This window comes from Diceros bicornis, chromosome 11, assembly GCF_020826845.1.
Source record: "Diceros bicornis minor isolate mBicDic1 chromosome 11, mDicBic1.mat.cur, whole genome shotgun sequence".
NCBI classification, from domain to species: domain Eukaryota; kingdom Metazoa; phylum Chordata; class Mammalia; order Perissodactyla; family Rhinocerotidae; genus Diceros; species Diceros bicornis.
Genome location: NC_080750.1, coordinates 8,325,079 through 8,343,098, shown reverse-complemented (window position 1 = coordinate 8,343,098; position 18,020 = coordinate 8,325,079). Strand labels below are relative to the sequence as shown.

Genomic DNA, 18,020 nt, shown 5'->3' with positions numbered 1-18,020 from the left:
AGCAGAGAGGTCAGAGCAATGGCTGGCCTTCCTCCGGATAATGAGCTAGAAAAGAAACTAAAGACCTTAAGGGGGCAATCAAGTATTTCAAAAGTAGAGAGAGGGACATAGGATGATAAAGAGAACCTGGTGTCAGACAGCCCCAACAGACATAGAGACCCCAGGTATGATCGCAGGACAAGTTAAAAGCCTGTGCATACAAAATTTTTTTTAAAAATTTATAAGTTAAATCATATCTTGATTAAATTAATTGTGAATAATTACATATTTATGAAAAAGGTATCAAACTGTATTCCAGCTGAGTGTTTATTTGAATTTTATGTGCAATTTCAGCCTCCTTCTCTCCTTCCCTCTCCTGTAATATGTACTCTTCTTAGTATCACTGGTTTAGTTGTTTTATTGAAAAATTCTATTTTTGAAGACTACTATCATTGACTAGAAAAGGATTTTCATCTCCTTATGTGTTTTCTGCACTCCCAGGGACCCTGGCTATTTAGAGCATGAATTTCTAACCAGGGTACCATCGCTCAACAAAATGTCCTAATTACCAGCAAAATGTCTAAGAGGAAATAAATGTTAAGTTTTTGAACATCAACCTACAAAGTGACTAAAATCACATAGCATCTATCTAGATAAGAGTGCAGGGAGATCATAAATAGGCCAGAATTCAGGAAGGCCAAAGAGTGTGTCACCCAAACGACAGGTGAGTTTCGCCTTTAGGAATTGCCCTTCTGTGCCCCTTTAGAATTCTTTGGTCCCTGTGCTGGACCGCCACTTGTTATCAGAGTTCTTGAGCTTAGAAGGAGGAGCCTTCACCCTCCACAGAACACTGCAGAGTAGACCATAACATGTCTCTCTGAAGTTTTCCAACAATCCAGTGTCCTCTCTTTGAATGAGTGCAGTTTAACATCATTGTGGATCTGCCACATTGAACATATTGTTGTCTGCCTGCCTCAACATTATGTTAATATGCTCATTCCCTCCAGGCGTCATCCTCTATATTCTGCTGGTGGGATATCCCCCCTTCTGGGATGAAGACCAACACAGACTCTATCAGCAGATCAAGGCTGGAGCTTATGATGTGAGTAATAAATGTTCATATCGCTTTAGATGAGGGTTTGTTTTTTGTTTATTGACCAAGAACCAGATGTTTTCTTTGCTATTTTAACCATAATTTTCAACAATTTCCCTTGTTATTTTCTTTTCTCTTAGGGAAGGGGAGGTAAAGAGTAAGAAATGCAGCATATATGTGCAGTTTGCATTTCCTTTTAGCTCGCTCTCTCCTAAGATTGAAAGGAAAACAGTTTGAAGTACCTGAGGAAGGACCTTGCTTGTCAAAATGCTTGGATCTTAGTGCGTTTTAAAACATATAAAATTGAAAGATTTTTCTTTAGAAATGATTACTGCCTGTTTAGTTGACTATTATTCCCAAATGCCTATCATATTATTTTATTTTTTGCTCTTTAAGATTTAACTTTATTTTTTATTTTTTTTATTGAGGTAACATTGGTTTATAACATTATATAAATTTCAGGTGTACATCATTGTGTTTCAGTTTCTTTCTAGACTACATCGTGTGCACCACCCAAAGTCTAATTGCCATCTGTCACTGTACACATGTGCCCTATCAGCCTTCTCTCCCTCCCCCCTCCTTCTTTCCCCTCTGGTAACCACCAATCTATTCTCTGTATCTGTGTGTGTGTTTGTTATTGTTGTTTTTTTTTATCTTTCACATATGAGTGAAATCATACAATATTTGGCTTTCTCTATCTTACTTATTTCGCTTAGCATAATGCCCTCCAGGTCCATCCATGTTGTCGCAAATGGCAAGATTTCATCCTTTCTTATGGATGAGTAGTATTCCATTGTATAAATATATACCACATCTTCTTTACCCATTCATCCATTGATGGGCACTTAGGTTGTTTCCAAGTCTTGGCTACTGTGAATTAATGCTGCAGTGAATATAGACGTGCATATATCTTTTCGAATAGTGTTTTCGTGTTCTTTGGATAAATACCCAGCAGTGAAATAGCTGGATCATATGGTAGTTCTATTCTTACATTTTTTGAGAAATCTCCATACTGTTTTCCATAGTGGCTGCACCAATTTACATTCCTACCAGCAGTGTACAAGGGTTCCCTTTTCTCCATATCCTCTCCAACACTTGTTATTTCTTGTCTTTTTAGTAATAGCCATTCTGATGGGCGTGAGGTGATATCTCATTCTAGTTTTGATTTGCATTTCCCTAATAATTAGTGATGTTCAGTATCTTTTCATGTGCCTGTTGGCCATCTATACATCTTCTTTGGAAAAATGTCTGTGCAGATCCTCTGCCATTTTTTAATTGGGTTGTTTGTTGTGTGGTTGTTGAGTTGTATGAGTTCTTTGTATATTTCGATATTAACCCCTTATCAGATATATGATTTGTAAATATATTCTCCCAGTTGGTGGGTTGTTTTTTCGTTTTCTGCCTGGTTTCCTTTGTCTTGCAGAAGCCCTTTAATCTGATGTAGTCCCATTTGTTTATTTTTACTTTTGTTTCCCTTGCCCGAGTAGACATGGTATTTGAAAAGATCCTTCTAAGACTGATGTCCAAGAGTGTACTGCCTATATTTTCTTCTAGAAGTTTTATGTTTTCATGTCTTAGCTTCAAGTCTTTAATCCACTTTGAGTTAATTTTTGTGTATGGCAAAAGATAATGACCTACTTTCATTCTTTTGCATATGGCTGTCCAATTTTCCCAACACCATTTATTGAAGAGACTTTCCTTTCTCCATCGTGTGTTCTTGGCTCCTTTGTAGAAGATTAGCTGTCCGTAGATGTGCAGTTTTATTTCTGGGCTTTCAATTCTGTTCCATTGATCTGTGTGTCTGTTTTTGTACCAGTACCATGCTGTTTTGATTACTATAGCTGTGTCGTATATTTTGAAATAGGGATTGTGATGCCTCCAGCTTTGTTCTTTCTTCTCAGGATTGCTTCAGCTATTTGGAGTCTTTTGTTGCCTCATATGAATTTTAGGATTCTTTGTTCTATTTCCATGAAGAACATCATTGGGATTCTGATTGCGATTGCATTGAATCTGTAGATTGCTTTAGGTAGTATGGACATCTATGTGTATTCTTCCAATCCATGTGCATGGAGTATCATTCTATTTTCTTTATGTCATCATTGATTTCTTTCAATAATGTCTTATAGTTTTCATTATATAGATCTTTCACCTCCTGGGTTTAATTTATTCCTAGATATTTTATTCTTTTTCTTGAGGTTGTAAATGGGATTGTATTCTTGTCTTCTCTCTCTGTTAGTTCATTATTAGTTTATAGACATGCAACTGGTTTTTATAAGTTGATTTTGCACCCTGCAATTTTTCTGTAGTTGTTGATTATTTCTAGTAGTTTTCTAGTGGATTCTTTAGGGTTTTCTATATACAGAATCATGTCATCTGCAAACAGCAAGAGTTTCACTTCTTCCTTTCCGGTTTGGATCCCTTTTATTTCTTTTTCTTGCCTGATGCTCTGGCCAGAACCTCTAGTACTATGTTGAATAGGAGTGCCAAGAGTGGACACCCTTGTCTTATTCCTGTTCTCAGAAGGATGCCTTTCAGTTTTTCACTGTTAAGTATGATGTTGGCTGTGGGTGTGTCATATATGGCCTTTATTATGTTGAGGTACTTTCCTTCTATGCTCATTTTATTGAGTACTATGCTGTTTTGATTACTATAGCTTTGTAGTATATTTTGAAATCAGGGAGTGTGATACCTCCAGCTTTGTTTTTTTTCTCAGGATTGCTTTGGCTATTCAAGGACTTGTGTTGTTCCATATAAATTTTAGTATTATTTGTTCTATTTTGGTGAAAAATGTCATTGGGGCTTTGATAGAGATTGCACTGAATCTGTAGATTGCTTTAGGAAGTATGGACATTTTAACTGTGTTAATTCTTCCAATCTATGAGCACGGAATATCCTTCAATTTCTTTGTGTCTTTTTTGATTTCTTTCAACAGTGTTTTATAGTTTCCAGTGTACAGGTCTTTCACCTCTTTGGTTAAATTTATTCCTAGGTATTTTATTCTTTTTGTTGCGATTGTAAATGGGATTGTGTTCTTGATTTCTCTTTCTGCTATTTTGTTGTTAGTATAGAAACACAATTGATTTTTGTATGTTGATTTTGTATCCTGCAACTTTACTGTATTTGTTTATGATTTCTAATAGTTTTTTGGTGGATTCTCTAGGGTTTTTTATATATAAAATCATGTCATCTGCAAATAATGACAGCTTTACTTCTTCCTTTCCAGTTTAGATCCCTTTTAATTCTTTTTCTTGCCTGATTGCTCTGGCTAGGACTTCCAATACTATGTTAAATAAAAGTGGTGAAAGTGGGCATCCTTGTCTGGTTCCTTTTCTTAGAGGGACAGCTTTCAGTTTTTCACTGTTTAGTATGATGTTAGCTGTGAGTTTGTCATATATGGCCTTTATTATGTTGAGATACTTTCCTTCTATATCCATTTTATTCAGAGTTTTTATCATAAGTGAGTGCTGTGTCTTGTTGAAAGCTTTCTCTGCATCTGCTGAGATGATCATGTGATTTTTATTCTTCATTTTCTTAATGTGGTGTATCATGTTGATTGATTTGCAGATATTGAACTATCCTTGTATCCCTGGAATAAATCCCACTTGATCATGGTGTATGATCCTTTTAATGTATTGTTGTATTCAATTTGCTAATATTTTGTTGAGGATTTTTGCATCTATGTTCTTCAGTGATGTTGGTTGGCCTGTAATTTTCTTTTTTTGTGTTGTCCTTGTCTGGTTTTTGTATAAAGGTAATATTGGCCTCGTAGAATGAGTTAGGAAGCATCCTCTCCTCTTCAAATTTTTGGAAGAGTTTGAGAAGGATAAGTACTAAATCTTCTTTGAATGTTTGGTGGAATTCACCGGGGAAGCCATCTGGTGCTGGACTTTTGTTTTTTGGGAGATTTTTGATTACTGTCTCAATCTCTTTACTAGTGCTTGGTCTATTCAGATTCTCTATTTCTTCTTGATTCTGTTATGAAAAGTTGTATGAGTCTAAGAATTTATCCATTTATTTTAGATTATCTAATTTGTTAGTGTAGAGCTTTTTGTAGTATTGTATTTCTGTGGTGTCTGTTGTAATTTCTCCCCTTTCATTTCTGATTTTATTTATTTGAGCCTTCTCTCTTTTTTTCTTGGAGAGTCTAGCTAAAGGTTTGTCAATTTTGTTTATCTTTTTAAAGAACTAGGCTCTTAGTTTCATTAATCTTGTCTATTGTCTTTTTAGAGTTTTTTCATTTATTTCTGCTCTGAATTTTATTATTTCCTTCTTTTTACTGATTTGGGGCTTTGTTTGTTCTTCTTTTTCTAATTCCTTTAAGTGCACTGTTAGGTTGTTTATTTGAGATTTTTCTTGTTTCTTGAGATAGGCCTGTATTGCTATGAACTTCCCTTTTAGTACTACTTTTGCTATATTCCATAAATTTTGACATGTTATATTTTCATTTTCATTTGTTTCCAGGTATTTTTTGATTTCTCCTTTGATTTCTTCCTTGTCCCAATAGTTGTTCTCTAGCATTTTGTTTAATGTCCGCGTATTTGTGAGTTTTCCAGTTTTCTTGTAGTTGATTTCCCAGTTTCATACTGTTGTGGTCAGAAAAGATGCTTGGTATTATTTCACTCTTCTTAAATTTATCGAGATTTGTTTTGTGGCCTAATATGTGATCTATCCTAGAGAATGTTCCATGTGCATTTGAAAAGAATATGTATTCTGCAATTTTTGGATGGAACGTTCTGTATATGTCCACTAAGTTCATCTGGTGCAACGTGTCATATAAGGCCAGTGTTTCTTTATGGATCTTCTGTCTAAATGATCTATCCATTGATGTAAGTGGAGTGTTAACATCCCTTACTATTATTGTGTTTTCGTCGATTTCTCCTTGTATGTCTGTTAATAACTGCTTTATGTAGTTAAGTGCTCCTACGTTGGGCACATAGATATTTACAAGTGTTATGTCCTCTTGTTAGATTTTTCCATTTATCATTATGTAATGCCCTTCTTTTTCTCTTGTTAGAGTTTGTTTTAAAATCTATTTTGTCTGATGTAAGTATCATTACTCCAGCTTTCTTTTCCATTTGCATGGAATATCTTTTTCCATTCCTTCACTTTCAGTTTGTGAGTGTCTTTAGGTCTGAAGTGTGTCTCTTGTATTCAGCATATATATAGGTCTTGTTTTTTTATCCGTTCAGCCACTCTTTGCCTTTTGATTGGAGCATTTAGTCTATTTACATTTAAAGTAACTATTAATAAGTATGTACTGATTGCCATTTTGTTACTTTTTTTCTGGATGTTTTTGTAGTTGTTCTCTGTTCCTTTCTTCTTCTGTTGCTCTCTTGCCTTGTGGTTTGATGGCTATCTTTAGTGTTATGTTTGGGCTCCTTTCTCTTTATTGTTTGTTTATTTATAATAGGTTTTTGGTTTGTGGTTACCATGAGGTTCATATGTAAATAACAATCTGTATTAAGTTCATGGTCTGTTAAGTTTGACCTCTTACTAAAAGCCCTACACTTTTACTCCCCCCCCACCCCATTTTATGTTTTTGATGTCATATTTTACCTATTTTTTTTGTATGGCCCTTAACCTCTTATCATAGATATAATGATTTTAGTACTTTTGTCTTTTGACTTTCATACTAGCTTTGTAGGTAGTTGATCCCCTACCTTACCTGTATATTTGCCTTTACCAGTGATATTTTTCCTTTAATAATTTTCTTATTCCTACTTGTGGTCTTGTCTTTTCTACTTAAAAAGTCCCTTTAACATTGCTTACAGTGCTGGTTTAGTGGTGACGAACTCCTTTAGTTTTTGCTGTTTGGAAAGCTCTTTTCTCTCCTTCCATTCTGAATGATAACTTTGCTGGGTATTCTTGGTTGTAGGTTTGTTTCTTGGTTGTAGGTTTTTTCCTTTCAGCACTTTGAGTATATCATGCCACTCCCTTCTAGCCTGTAAGGTTTCTGCTGAGAAGTCAGCTGATAACCTTGTGGGATTTTCTTTGTATGTAATTTGTTGCTTTTCTCTTGCAGCTTTTAGGATTCTCTCTTTAACTTTAATTCTTGACATTTTAATTATAATGTCTCTTGGTGTGGGCCTCTTTGGGTTCACCTTGTTTGGTGCTCTCTGTGCTTCCTGTACCTGGATGTCTGTTTCCTTCCCCAGGTTAGGGAAGTTTTCAGCTATTATTTCTTTGAATAAGTTTTCTTCCCTTTTGTCTCTCTCTTCACCTTCTGGGACAACTATAATGTGGATGTTAGTATGCTTGATGTTGTCGCAGAAGTCCCTTAGACTGTTCTTGTTCTTTTTAATTCTTTTTTCTGTTTGGCTTGGGTGATTTCCTCTACTCTTTTGTCTAGTTCACTGGTTCATTCTTCTGTGTCATCTACTCTGCTGTTGATGTACTCATTTCCATTATTGTATTCTTTAGCTCTGATTGGTTCATTTTTATATCTTCTAATTCTTTGTTGAAGCTTTCACCGTGTTCATCTATTCTTCTCCCCAGATCAGTGAGCCTTCTTATGACTATTAATTTGTACTCCTTATCAGGTAGATTGTTTATCTCTGTTTTGTTAAAAATAGTTCTTTTTCTGAGGATTTGTCCCGTTCTCTTATATGGAACATATTCCTCTGTCTCCTCCTTTTGCCTCCTTCTCTGTGTTTATTTCTATGTATTAGAGAGGTCGGCTATGGAGAGATGCCTTATGGGGCCCAGCAGCTTGCTCCCCTCTGGTCATCTGTACCAGATGCTCCAGGGGCGTCCCCTGTGTGGACTGAGTGTGCCCATCTGTTGTGGCAGGGTCGCTAATGCTGTAGGTACACAAGTAGGTTGGTCCTTGGGCTGGCTGATTGTGATGCTCTGCTGCGCGAGGCTGCTATGGGCACTTTATTGGGTGGGGCAAGCCCCTGGCACAGCCTGCAAGTTTGGTAGCACATAACTACTGCAATTTTGCTGGTAAGAGAGTCAGGCCCCCAGTGTGGCTGGTTGCTAGGCCCTGGGGCACACAAGTGCTGCAGGCCCCTAGTGTAGCTCCCTGCAGTGCTCAGGGAGCACTGGTGGGGGTGGTGGGATGGGGCAGGCTTCAGGTGAGGCTCCTGCAGCTGTTGTCAGCTGGCTTTTTGGCAGGGCAGGCCTCTGGCAAGCACTGGCTAATGGGCGGGGCGGGGCAGGCCCAGGTACAGCAGCACACAACTGTTTCGGGTGTTGGAAAGCAGGGCAGATCCCCTGTGTGGCTGTTTGCGATGGCCGGCGGCACAAGTCTGCTGTGGGCCCCCAGGCTGCAGGTCCACACGGCTGCCCCAGGCTTGCTGGTGGGCAGAGTCGGCCCCTGAGGTGGGCTGCCTGCTGCCTGGCTCTGCTTGATTTCCTTGGGTTCTCCAGTGAGTGGGGCAGAGCCCTGTGCCTACAGGCTGGAAGGAGGATTCCACTGCCACCTGCCAGCCTCTGTATCAGCACAACCAAACTAGGTCACAGTCATGGCTGCCTCCAGTGTCTCAGTCCCTGCAGGGTGGGCCCAGCCATCTCTTGCCTCTCTGGGATGCCTTCCAAGAATAGTAAGTGAGGCTCTTTTACCAGTGGACTATGCACTTTTCTATCTGGTGTCTTTGTGCTCGTTTTCCAGTCAAGTGAGAATGTGTGGGCGCTTTAGGAGCAGGTTTTTCTTTCCCTGAAGTTCTGTAGTTTTCCTGGGCATAGTCTCCATTGCTTTTCAAAGCCAGGAAAGCGAGGTACTATGGGATCTCATCTCTCTTGTGTTGGGTCTAAGGGCTGGGGTGCCCAGTGTGGAGCTCAGAACTCGGGCTTCTCCAGGAAAAGCTCTGTACCTTTGAGATCGCCCCAGCCGTGAAGCGCTGCCGCGAGCGTGTGGGTTTTCCTCAGCAGGGCTGTTTCTCTGCCTCTTCCACCCCTCTCTGTGTTGTTCCTTGTTGTGGAGGTTCTTTTTTATCCAGTTTCCAGATCTCTCTCAGAGGAAATTATTCCACGGGTAGTTGTAGTTTTGTTGTGTCCATGGGATGAGGAGGCGACTTCAGGATCCTCCTATGCCACCATCTTCCAAACTCCTTCCATAATTTTAAATTATATACAACAATACTTTGCAGTGATCCGTATATCAAATAAAACGTTGTTCCATTATGTCAGTTTTGACTTTTTTTGTCTTATTTACCTAATGAGCTTCTGTGCAAGCTTTCATTTGAAGAATGGGTTTCACAAGTGAAAAATATTTGAAAATCACAGTTCTAATACATTTCATTTATAGTTAGAATATTTGAAAGTAGGCATATACGTATACACACATACATGAATTAAGTTCTAAATCTGAAGAGTAAGGCCTTATCTATCTTCTCTTCATGGCTTAATTTTGTGCTCATTGATATAATTTTCTCTCCTTTGATAAATATGTCTGTAAATATGATTTACCACCTCCTCGGTTTGTCAGAGTGCACAAGCCCTCTGGAAGTCAGAGTGCAGGGTCTGGAGATGCTTTCCATATATTACTAAGTGGGGTAACTAAGTAATAAGCAGTGCTGTGGCCACTCTCTGTGCACAAGTTAAAAGCTCAATGAAAAGTGAGAGGAGTTAATATAAAAAGTCTGTATTATATTCTCTCAGGTCTCATTCTTCAGTGCATCTCTGTTAAAATATTCTGTTTAGGGGCCGGCCCGGTGGCGCAAGCGGTTAGGTGCGCGCGCTCCGCTGCGGCGGCCCGGGGTTCGCTGGTTCGGATCCCGGGCGCGCACCGACGCACTGCTTGGTAAGCCATGCTGTGGCGGCGTCCCATATAAAGTGGAGGAAGATGGGCACCGATGTTAGCCCAGGGCCGTCTTCCTCAGCAAAAAAAAAAAAGAGGAGGATTGGCGGATGTTAGCTCAGGGCTGATCTCCTCACAAAAAAAAAAAAAAAAAAATATTCTGTTTAGACGGCTGTGTGTATCACGAGACTATAAAATGTATATTCTTTTAATTTCAAGGCATTTCATTGTAACCCACACTAATAATTGGACCAAATTATTATTTAGCTGGCCACAGCTAGCACATTCCCCATCTTTACAGACTAGAACTAGGCCCCCCTCTGGGCATGCAGCCCCATGGATGCACCTCTTGGTGATTGTGGAGGAAAGCCTTTGTGAAAATTAGAAAAATAAGAAAAAGATCCACCTTTATCTAGGCTAAACGAGCTTCTCATTTGCGGTCAAAAGATCTGCACATCATTAAGCAGCAGCCTTGAGTGTTTCTTCAGTAGTTCCTAGTCACTAGCAAGTTTTTACAACTGCCTACAATAAGCTTCTAGAATTAAAATGACAATTGTTAAACTGGCAAAATTTGCATGTATTAAAGATTCAGTATCATTTTTCTCATGTGTAATTTAGCCAGGGGCTCACAAACTGCCCATTTTTAACCACTAAAAGTAAACTAAAGTCCGTGACACAGTGACCATGGGTTTTTTTCCAGGACTATCTATAAAAATTGGGAAAAGAACCTAATATTCTCTCTGTTGTTTAGAAACTAATGTGATGTAAGTTTTTCTTAACCCATCAAGAATATTATTTCTACTAAATACGTTAATTATGTGAAAGTGAGGTTGCATAATTATCAACAAAAAATTCACATAAAGAGACTTAGGATAAATAGCTTTATTATATAGTTATTAATGTACAAATGGATTACTAATAGAAGTTATGAGATTTGGTTACTTTTATGAACTTTGCTTTAGTGAAATTTGTAAGTAAGTGGATTAGCCTTTTTGAAGTGTGAAAATGAAATCCTGCTGAGGCTCTTGTAGTCTCAGATTTTTTCTGACTACTGCGCTCCAAATAGCCACAACCAATGGTCAGTTTTGGCACAGGAATTGAAACTGTTTTGTTATCTCTGCTATTACTGCTCATGAGTTGTGAGATCACAGTATGTAATACCTCATTTTCAACCTTGGCATAATAGCATGATAACATTGATACATGTGACAACTTCTAAGCTTTTATTGATTTTTGCATAAATATCGGAAAGATTGCATAAAATTTCATTTTCAGGTCAAAGCAAAGATACTTAGAGAAGACTAGAAGATTATTTTTCTAAATTTTAAAATGTATTTACTAGATATAATATGCAAGTTAGTATATATGTTTGTCCCTTATTTAATACATGTAGATATATATACATGGAGGGATATATATATGTCTTTAATACATGTAGATATATATACATGGATATATATATGTCTATAATATATATAGACATGTAGATATATATACATGGAGGGATATATATATGTCTTTAATACATGTAGATATATATACATGGAGGGATATATATATGTCTACATCAATTTATCTTTATGCAGATACAAGATAGAAATTATACAAAAAGTAAATTTATGAAGAAATTCACTGCTTAAGGAAATGATTAGTGTATTTGGCTCTTCCCTGTTCAACTGAGTGTATCTATTTTTTAAACTCTGTAAATTTATATTTTTGAAGTTTCCATCACCAGAGTGGGACACAGTGACTCCTGAAGCTAAAGACCTCATCAATAAAATGCTTACTATCAACCCCGCCAAGCGTATCACAGCCTCGGAGGCACTGAAACACCCATGGATTTGTGTAAGTGACAGTCCTCCAAAGACCTCAGGAGCTAAAATGGAACATAAACTCTGCTTTAAATTTTTTTCATGGATTTAAAATAATTCTTGCAGAAAAAAGATGAAACTTAGAATGAATGAATTTTTGACTCAGGGTATTTAACAAAATAAATTTTGTAGTGGTGAAAAATGCTATTTCAGGTAGCAAAATCTGATTTACAGAGATTGCTAAGTAAATATTGCCTACAATAACACAAGGAATGAGTATTTTCCCCACCAATTATTGTTAATACCCATGAACAGTGGTTAAGAAAATGACACTAAGATTAAATATATCCCAGAAGAAAAGATTAGACAAAGTTCTGTTACTTATCATTACGCAGCTTTAGAAAAAAATGTGAGGTTTGGAAGTTGGGAGTAGAGTTTTACTAGCCTGACAGAATAGCCCCAGTAGACTGAATGTGCTTTAGAAGTACTAAGGAAAATAGTATGAAACGTGCAAGGAATGTACAGATTTCAGTAAATTTCTAGAGATGAGTGTCAGATGTTAGGGCAGTAAAATATGATGCTAGGTAAACAAAAGGCAGTCCAATAGAAATATGATTAACAACATATTGAAATAAAGATAATTTGGGAAATTACTGATTCTTGTTTCTATACGTACTGTAGATAAATGTTGCATCTTAGTCACAAATAGTCTTGGCAAAATCAACCTTTTGTTATTACAGAACTTTTGCAGTTGAATACTTACAGGTTCATCGTATGGGCGCGGGAAAGATGTGATGAACCTGAGGCTACTATTATGCTTAGAATGTTTTAAATACCCTCAATTAAGTTTCTTTTTCTCCTCTTCCAGCAACGTTCTACTGTTGCTTCCATGATGCACAGACAGGAGACTGTAGACTGCTTAAAGAAATTTAATGCTAGAAGAAAACTGAAGGTAAGGCATTTTACATATTTGTGGGAAAGTGGATTTGGCAGAGTGGGAAGTGAAGATTCTGTCTGAGGAAAATAACTTTTAGCAAAGGCTTTTAAATGTGTAGACCTCAATACTCTTATTCCTCTTCTGGGTCTTGAGAAAGTGGAATATACACCGGAATTAAACGCACAGTGAAGAGCTAGGATGAGTGTGGCCATGTGTGTTGTGGTCCCTCCCTTCAGTGGAAAACAGCTGTGCAATTTGATAATCGGAATCCAGCTGCCACGATGGCCGTCCCTTCCCGGCTGTATGAGAGACAGAGGCCTGCTACTCTCAGGAAACCAAAACACAAAAACAAACAAAATCCCCTGACTGGAAGTAGGGCTAAGAGAAGATCTGTTATCAAGGACTGCATATTTGTTAGGTCTAAGATTTGCAGAGGCAACGTTAATTTTGTATTCTTATTTCTCTGACAGGGTGCCATCTTGACAACTATGCTGGCAACGAGGAATTTTTCAGGTACATGTGTTAAGAACTCTGCTATCCTACCCTGTGCTCTCTTCTTTAGTAGTCTTTTTGGAATTAAAAAAAAAAATCTAATAATGAGAAAAACTCTGTTGTTCAGGAATGGCAAATGTGTGCATGAATTCCTTCCTCACCTATGCTGCCGTTAGGAATCCGCCCCCCCCGGCGCCGTCTCCGAGGAGACGTTAGGGTCCGATGCCCTCTCGGGAGCTGCCCAGGCAGCCACGCCACCGGGCATTGAGGGCACAGGACTTGACACCATCTGTCGTCCCTGCTGGGTACGCACAGGTTGTGGAAATATGTGCTCCCTCATCCTGAAGCTCAGCACTTCGAACCTAGAATTATTTATTTCATAAAGTAATAATTATGAATAAGGTTTTTTTTTTTGTCTCATTCTCATAGAGAATCCCAATAAGCAAGATTTTTAAAAGAAGACTCTTATTGAGGAATGCAGTTCTCTTAGGCCTAAGTTCTTTTGACAGTACAGTAGTATCTTGGCATGCTGTAAGAATGATTACAGCTTTCAAAGGTATCTCAACTCAAGAATTGACAGAGAGTCTACCCACGGTTATGTCATAGGATAATAAACATTCCTCGAAATGATTCCATGGTGAAAATGTTTGTTAAATAATGGACTAAAAGAAGGTAAACCATTTCGTTATTAAAGGAATGACTCTCCAAAATCGACATAAAGTATATATTATTTCCAGAAATTGAGTTTTGGAGCCCCCTTCTTTGATAGATTATCTCAAAGGACCAGGTTTCCAAAAATAAAATGTTGGTAAATGTTAATCAGTCTTATGTACGGGGAGGGGGTGAAGCAGCGAGAAAGCTGCACTTAGTAAACTTACTGTTTGGCTATTTAGACTTGGAACAGTTGTCAAAAGATTTGCCATAAATATTACCATTTTATCTTGCTTACCATTTCCGTGAGAATGATCTGGGGCATCAAATTATCCAGCTATTTCTTCAGTTCTTTATTCCTACTACATACTTAGCCTGGGTGTTATAGTGATTTGAGATGATGATCCATTTCATTATCAAATGTTCTTGTTTACGATTGTATTAAATGGTCACCTTTTGTCCGCTGTTGTATTTAGTCATAGATAATGTGAAGCCGTAGGAAGCTTTCCAAAGGCTTCCACTGAGCTGTTCAACAACAACAAATAATACAATGAGTAATGCTTCAAATTGAGGGACCGTGTTAGTCAATTGTATGTATTTTGTCCAATTTGTTTAGTGTAATAAAACTTTGTTACTGCCTTTGTCAAGTTACCTGTTTTATGAACAGTTGATCAATATAGTTGACATTTATATGGGTGAGTTCAATGTCATCTCATCACATATTAACTAATATATACTATATTCAAATAAATATTTCACTGTGGCCCAATAGTGAAGCACTAAAAGGTAGGATGATTTATATAGTAGATATTGTTAATGACTAACTTTGAAAAGAAAATCTCCAGAATTAGGATTATGTATTTTGTTAAAGTGTTAAATACACTCTTAGGCATAAATTGGGCCTTTGTTAATAAATGCACCCATATATAGAAGCTTTTTGTTTACCTCATTTTCCTTTTCGTCATCGTGTAAACTAAAAACTCATGACTAATATGTGGATTTTATATTGTTTCTGAATGTCTTAGCATGAAAAGCAAACTTTTTTTTTAATCCATCATTTTAAAACCAACTGAATAACATTTGACTCAGTTACAACATCTTGTACTTGATATTGCATTTTAGTTTTGAGTATTTTATTCATTCTGTTTTGTTGCCAAACATGTTCTTTAAAGTAATTTGTCCATAAGTATATGGTTATAAAGTTGTTTTTATTTTTTCTTTTCTCCCTTTATGTGGAATGTATTTCTTGTGAGGTAAGGTGAATAGTAACCAAAAGGGACATTTCTGCATCTCCCAGGCCAAATCCCTGCTTACCCCGAATCATTGTCTTCTCTTTGCTTGCTACTGCAATTCCAATTATTCTGTTTGCTTTCTAACCTATTAACTGCCACAGGATTTACTTAATATTGCTTTTTAGCTCCAGGCAAACAGTATTATAGCTAAGGCAACTATTTCTTACAATTTCGATTAATACTAAATTAATAGCTTTGTTGCTAAAGACTAAATAAAATTAACATTTTTGTATATTTTAAATAAATTTAAAATTATACCAAAGTGATACCAAAATAATGACCCAAGTCAAATGGATGTCAGGAAATTACATGTTCATGCAGTTCTATTATAGCCAGATATTTCCATTTCAGATGCCAAATTCTGTTCTGATACGCTTAAATAATTATATACACAATTAACATTAAACGGAAGCATGTGTGTGTACTTTGTCCTGCGTATTAGTGAATGTTCCACACTTGGTGTACCAATTGTCACTGACAGTTGTATAATCTGTTCACTGTGTATGTGCCCATTCATAAGTATATTTTTGAAAGGACGATTTCACCTTTTAATCAACTCACAAAGCCCAGTAACAGAAGGAGTGCTCAAGGCCCCCCTCCAAGAAGATGAAGCTTCATATAAGACCATATACTTCAGGAGTTCTCTGATTTAGTTGAAGATTTCATTTTGTTTTATATCTCACCTCAAATTTTATGATTTTCGATTTTTCAATATGAAAGGCTCTTATTTATGAAGCCTCTGTATTCTGATTTTAAAGAATAAAAAAATATATAATGCCTTTTTTTGAAAAGTCATATGCTAAGAGTTTAAAAAATTTGCTCTAGGTCAATAATATACCATTTCATTTTCAATACAGTAATATTTTTTGTAAAAATGAAATCTGATTTCAAATATATATTTTTAAGAAGATGTTATTTAGCCAGAGCAAATTTTCACAAATGAGTTTTAAACCTCTAGAAAGAGGGCTTACGTGGCAGAACCGACATGGTCACCCTACTTGTGGTGTGAATGAACATGTAATACAATCTGTAAGCTGATGTCTGAAGACTGAAATCAACTTTCTGGATTACAAAAACATAGTCCAGTTAAAGTTCCAGTATCCTTTTCGCAACCAACAGTGAGATAAAGTCCAGTAACATAACTGGCAAAGTGTTCAATTATATGCAATGAACTAAATAAGAATTTAGTTCTAAATTTGATGTGGCAAAACCAAGAAAAGTGATACTGTATTTCAATGTCCTGTAAGCTCGCGCTCATCAGTGTGACCTTGATAACTTGGCGTATGTTGGCCATGACTCAGTAAAGGTGGTAGAAGGACACAGCACCCTTGTTTTGTTGCCTGGCTGTGGGTTTCTATGGATAACTCACTAAAGTGATTTTACTCTCGTTTTGCAGCAGCCAAGAGTTTGTTGAAGAAACCAGATGGAGTAAAGGTAAGTTAAACAGGTGCTCCTAAAATCATTTCTGACTGTCAGATGCTGAATAATTTTAAAATGTTAAATATTAAGTCCTAAGTCTTTGCAGCTTGTATTTTTTATAGTTCCTGATAAAGGATGAAGGTTAAAGAATAAAATAATCTCATACACAAAGATGACTAATATTTATACCAACAAAAGCTGTATTTTTTTCTATTTTATTATATATTACATAATCACGACAAAATATTACTTTTATATGGAGTTGCTGTAAAAACTGAATGTCTTAATCCTCTCTGCTTTACTATAATCCCAAACTATCATGGTGACCTGAAAATCTGTAAAAACCAAATGCTTTTCCAAATGGTTATGCTATGCTCTTTTGAAGCCTGCTGAAATGTATAGCTGGAGAAAAAAATCAAATCATTCGGTCTGGGAAATCGAACGTCGAATGACTAAATTTCTCTGTTTGGGCAGTTTTTATAAAGGTCTTAATTGTTCCTGTGCTTCTATTTTGAGAGACATAGTCAAGATGTATAATATGAACAAATATTAGAAAAATTTTCTAAGAAAGATAACAGCAAGATATTTTGACTTTCTTGGATTTCCAAAGAAAATAATACAACTTATTTTCTACTGATTCTCTTTTGTTTCGTGGGAATTTACCTTTGATTGAATGTAACCTTATATTTGCATTATGTTTGTTATCTTTCCAGAGTATTACCTAAATGTTTTATTTCTTTAATCCTTTTCTTTCTCTTCTAATGGCAGATGCCTACATTCCACATGAACACTTCAGCATTCTTGGGAATTAGTTAATATTCTAACATTTGAACTTGACCCGAAGTCGGGTGGTCAGTTCATTTTGAAAATATGAGATAGAAAATCATTTGTCACTTCTTATGTTCACGCCTAGCCATTTCCTCACCACCTGTCTGTGTGTGATTTGGGAATTTCCAGCGCTGTGGTGATCATGCCATTGTGATTCCCGTTAGGAGGGCATTTGCCGCTGACCAATTGCCTTCCTCAGCCTGTGACATTGTCTTCCTTCTGCTTAGTTTATTCAATTTAAGTTTCAGTAATGACTGTTGATGTCTGCCTTCTTCCCAATGTTGCGTTGGTGGAAATGTGATATTTTAGATTTTCCAAATGTTTTATTCTCCCATGTTTTTCTGTACCGTTCAGTGATGCAGGGCTCACAGCTCCTATTGAGAGATTTATTTTCACTACTCTCTTGATATAGAAAGAAACATTTCCAGAAATTTTTTCTTCTAGTCAACTTATAGCTCCTCTTTAAAGACAAAATTATTCTGTGATCCATGCTTTGATACTTTCAAAATTCAACCGGTCATGTGTTTTTCTTTTCCTTTCTCTCTGACTGGTCAATTCAGAAAAGGAAGTCCAGTTCGAGTGTTCAGATGATGGTGAGGATTTCTATCTCCCAGATTTCTCCTCCTGTGAAAATTCACACTTAGGAATAAAACGATCGTATTTACCTAAATTAGTGTAAGTGGAGAGAGTGTAGGACCATTACAGGTCAGTGTTGATTAACTATCAAAACACAGCACTCATGTTAACATAATACGGTTTTTCTTTGAAATTGAATTTT

General features: G+C 36.8%; 1 protein-coding gene across 8 annotated transcripts in view; it reads left to right on the top strand.

The window, feature by feature from the left end:
- CAMK2D (calcium/calmodulin dependent protein kinase II delta) overlaps positions 1-18,020 on the top strand; it is a 295,243-nt gene that overhangs the window by 238,115 nt on the left and 39,108 nt on the right. For 5 of the 8 annotated variants that reach the window (XM_058549956.1, XM_058549952.1, XM_058549949.1 and 2 more), the window contains 5 exons: positions 987-1,081; positions 11,535-11,657; positions 12,492-12,575; positions 13,031-13,073; positions 16,392-16,429. In XM_058549956.1, the coding sequence (XP_058405939.1) occupies positions 987-1,081; positions 11,535-11,657; positions 12,492-12,575; positions 13,031-13,073; positions 16,392-16,429 (383 nt within the window). The remainder of the gene's footprint in view (positions 1-986; positions 1,082-11,534; positions 11,658-12,491; positions 12,576-13,030; positions 13,074-16,391; positions 16,430-18,020) is intronic. The other 3 variants (XM_058549950.1, XM_058549953.1, XM_058549955.1) reach the window with 1 other exon arrangement.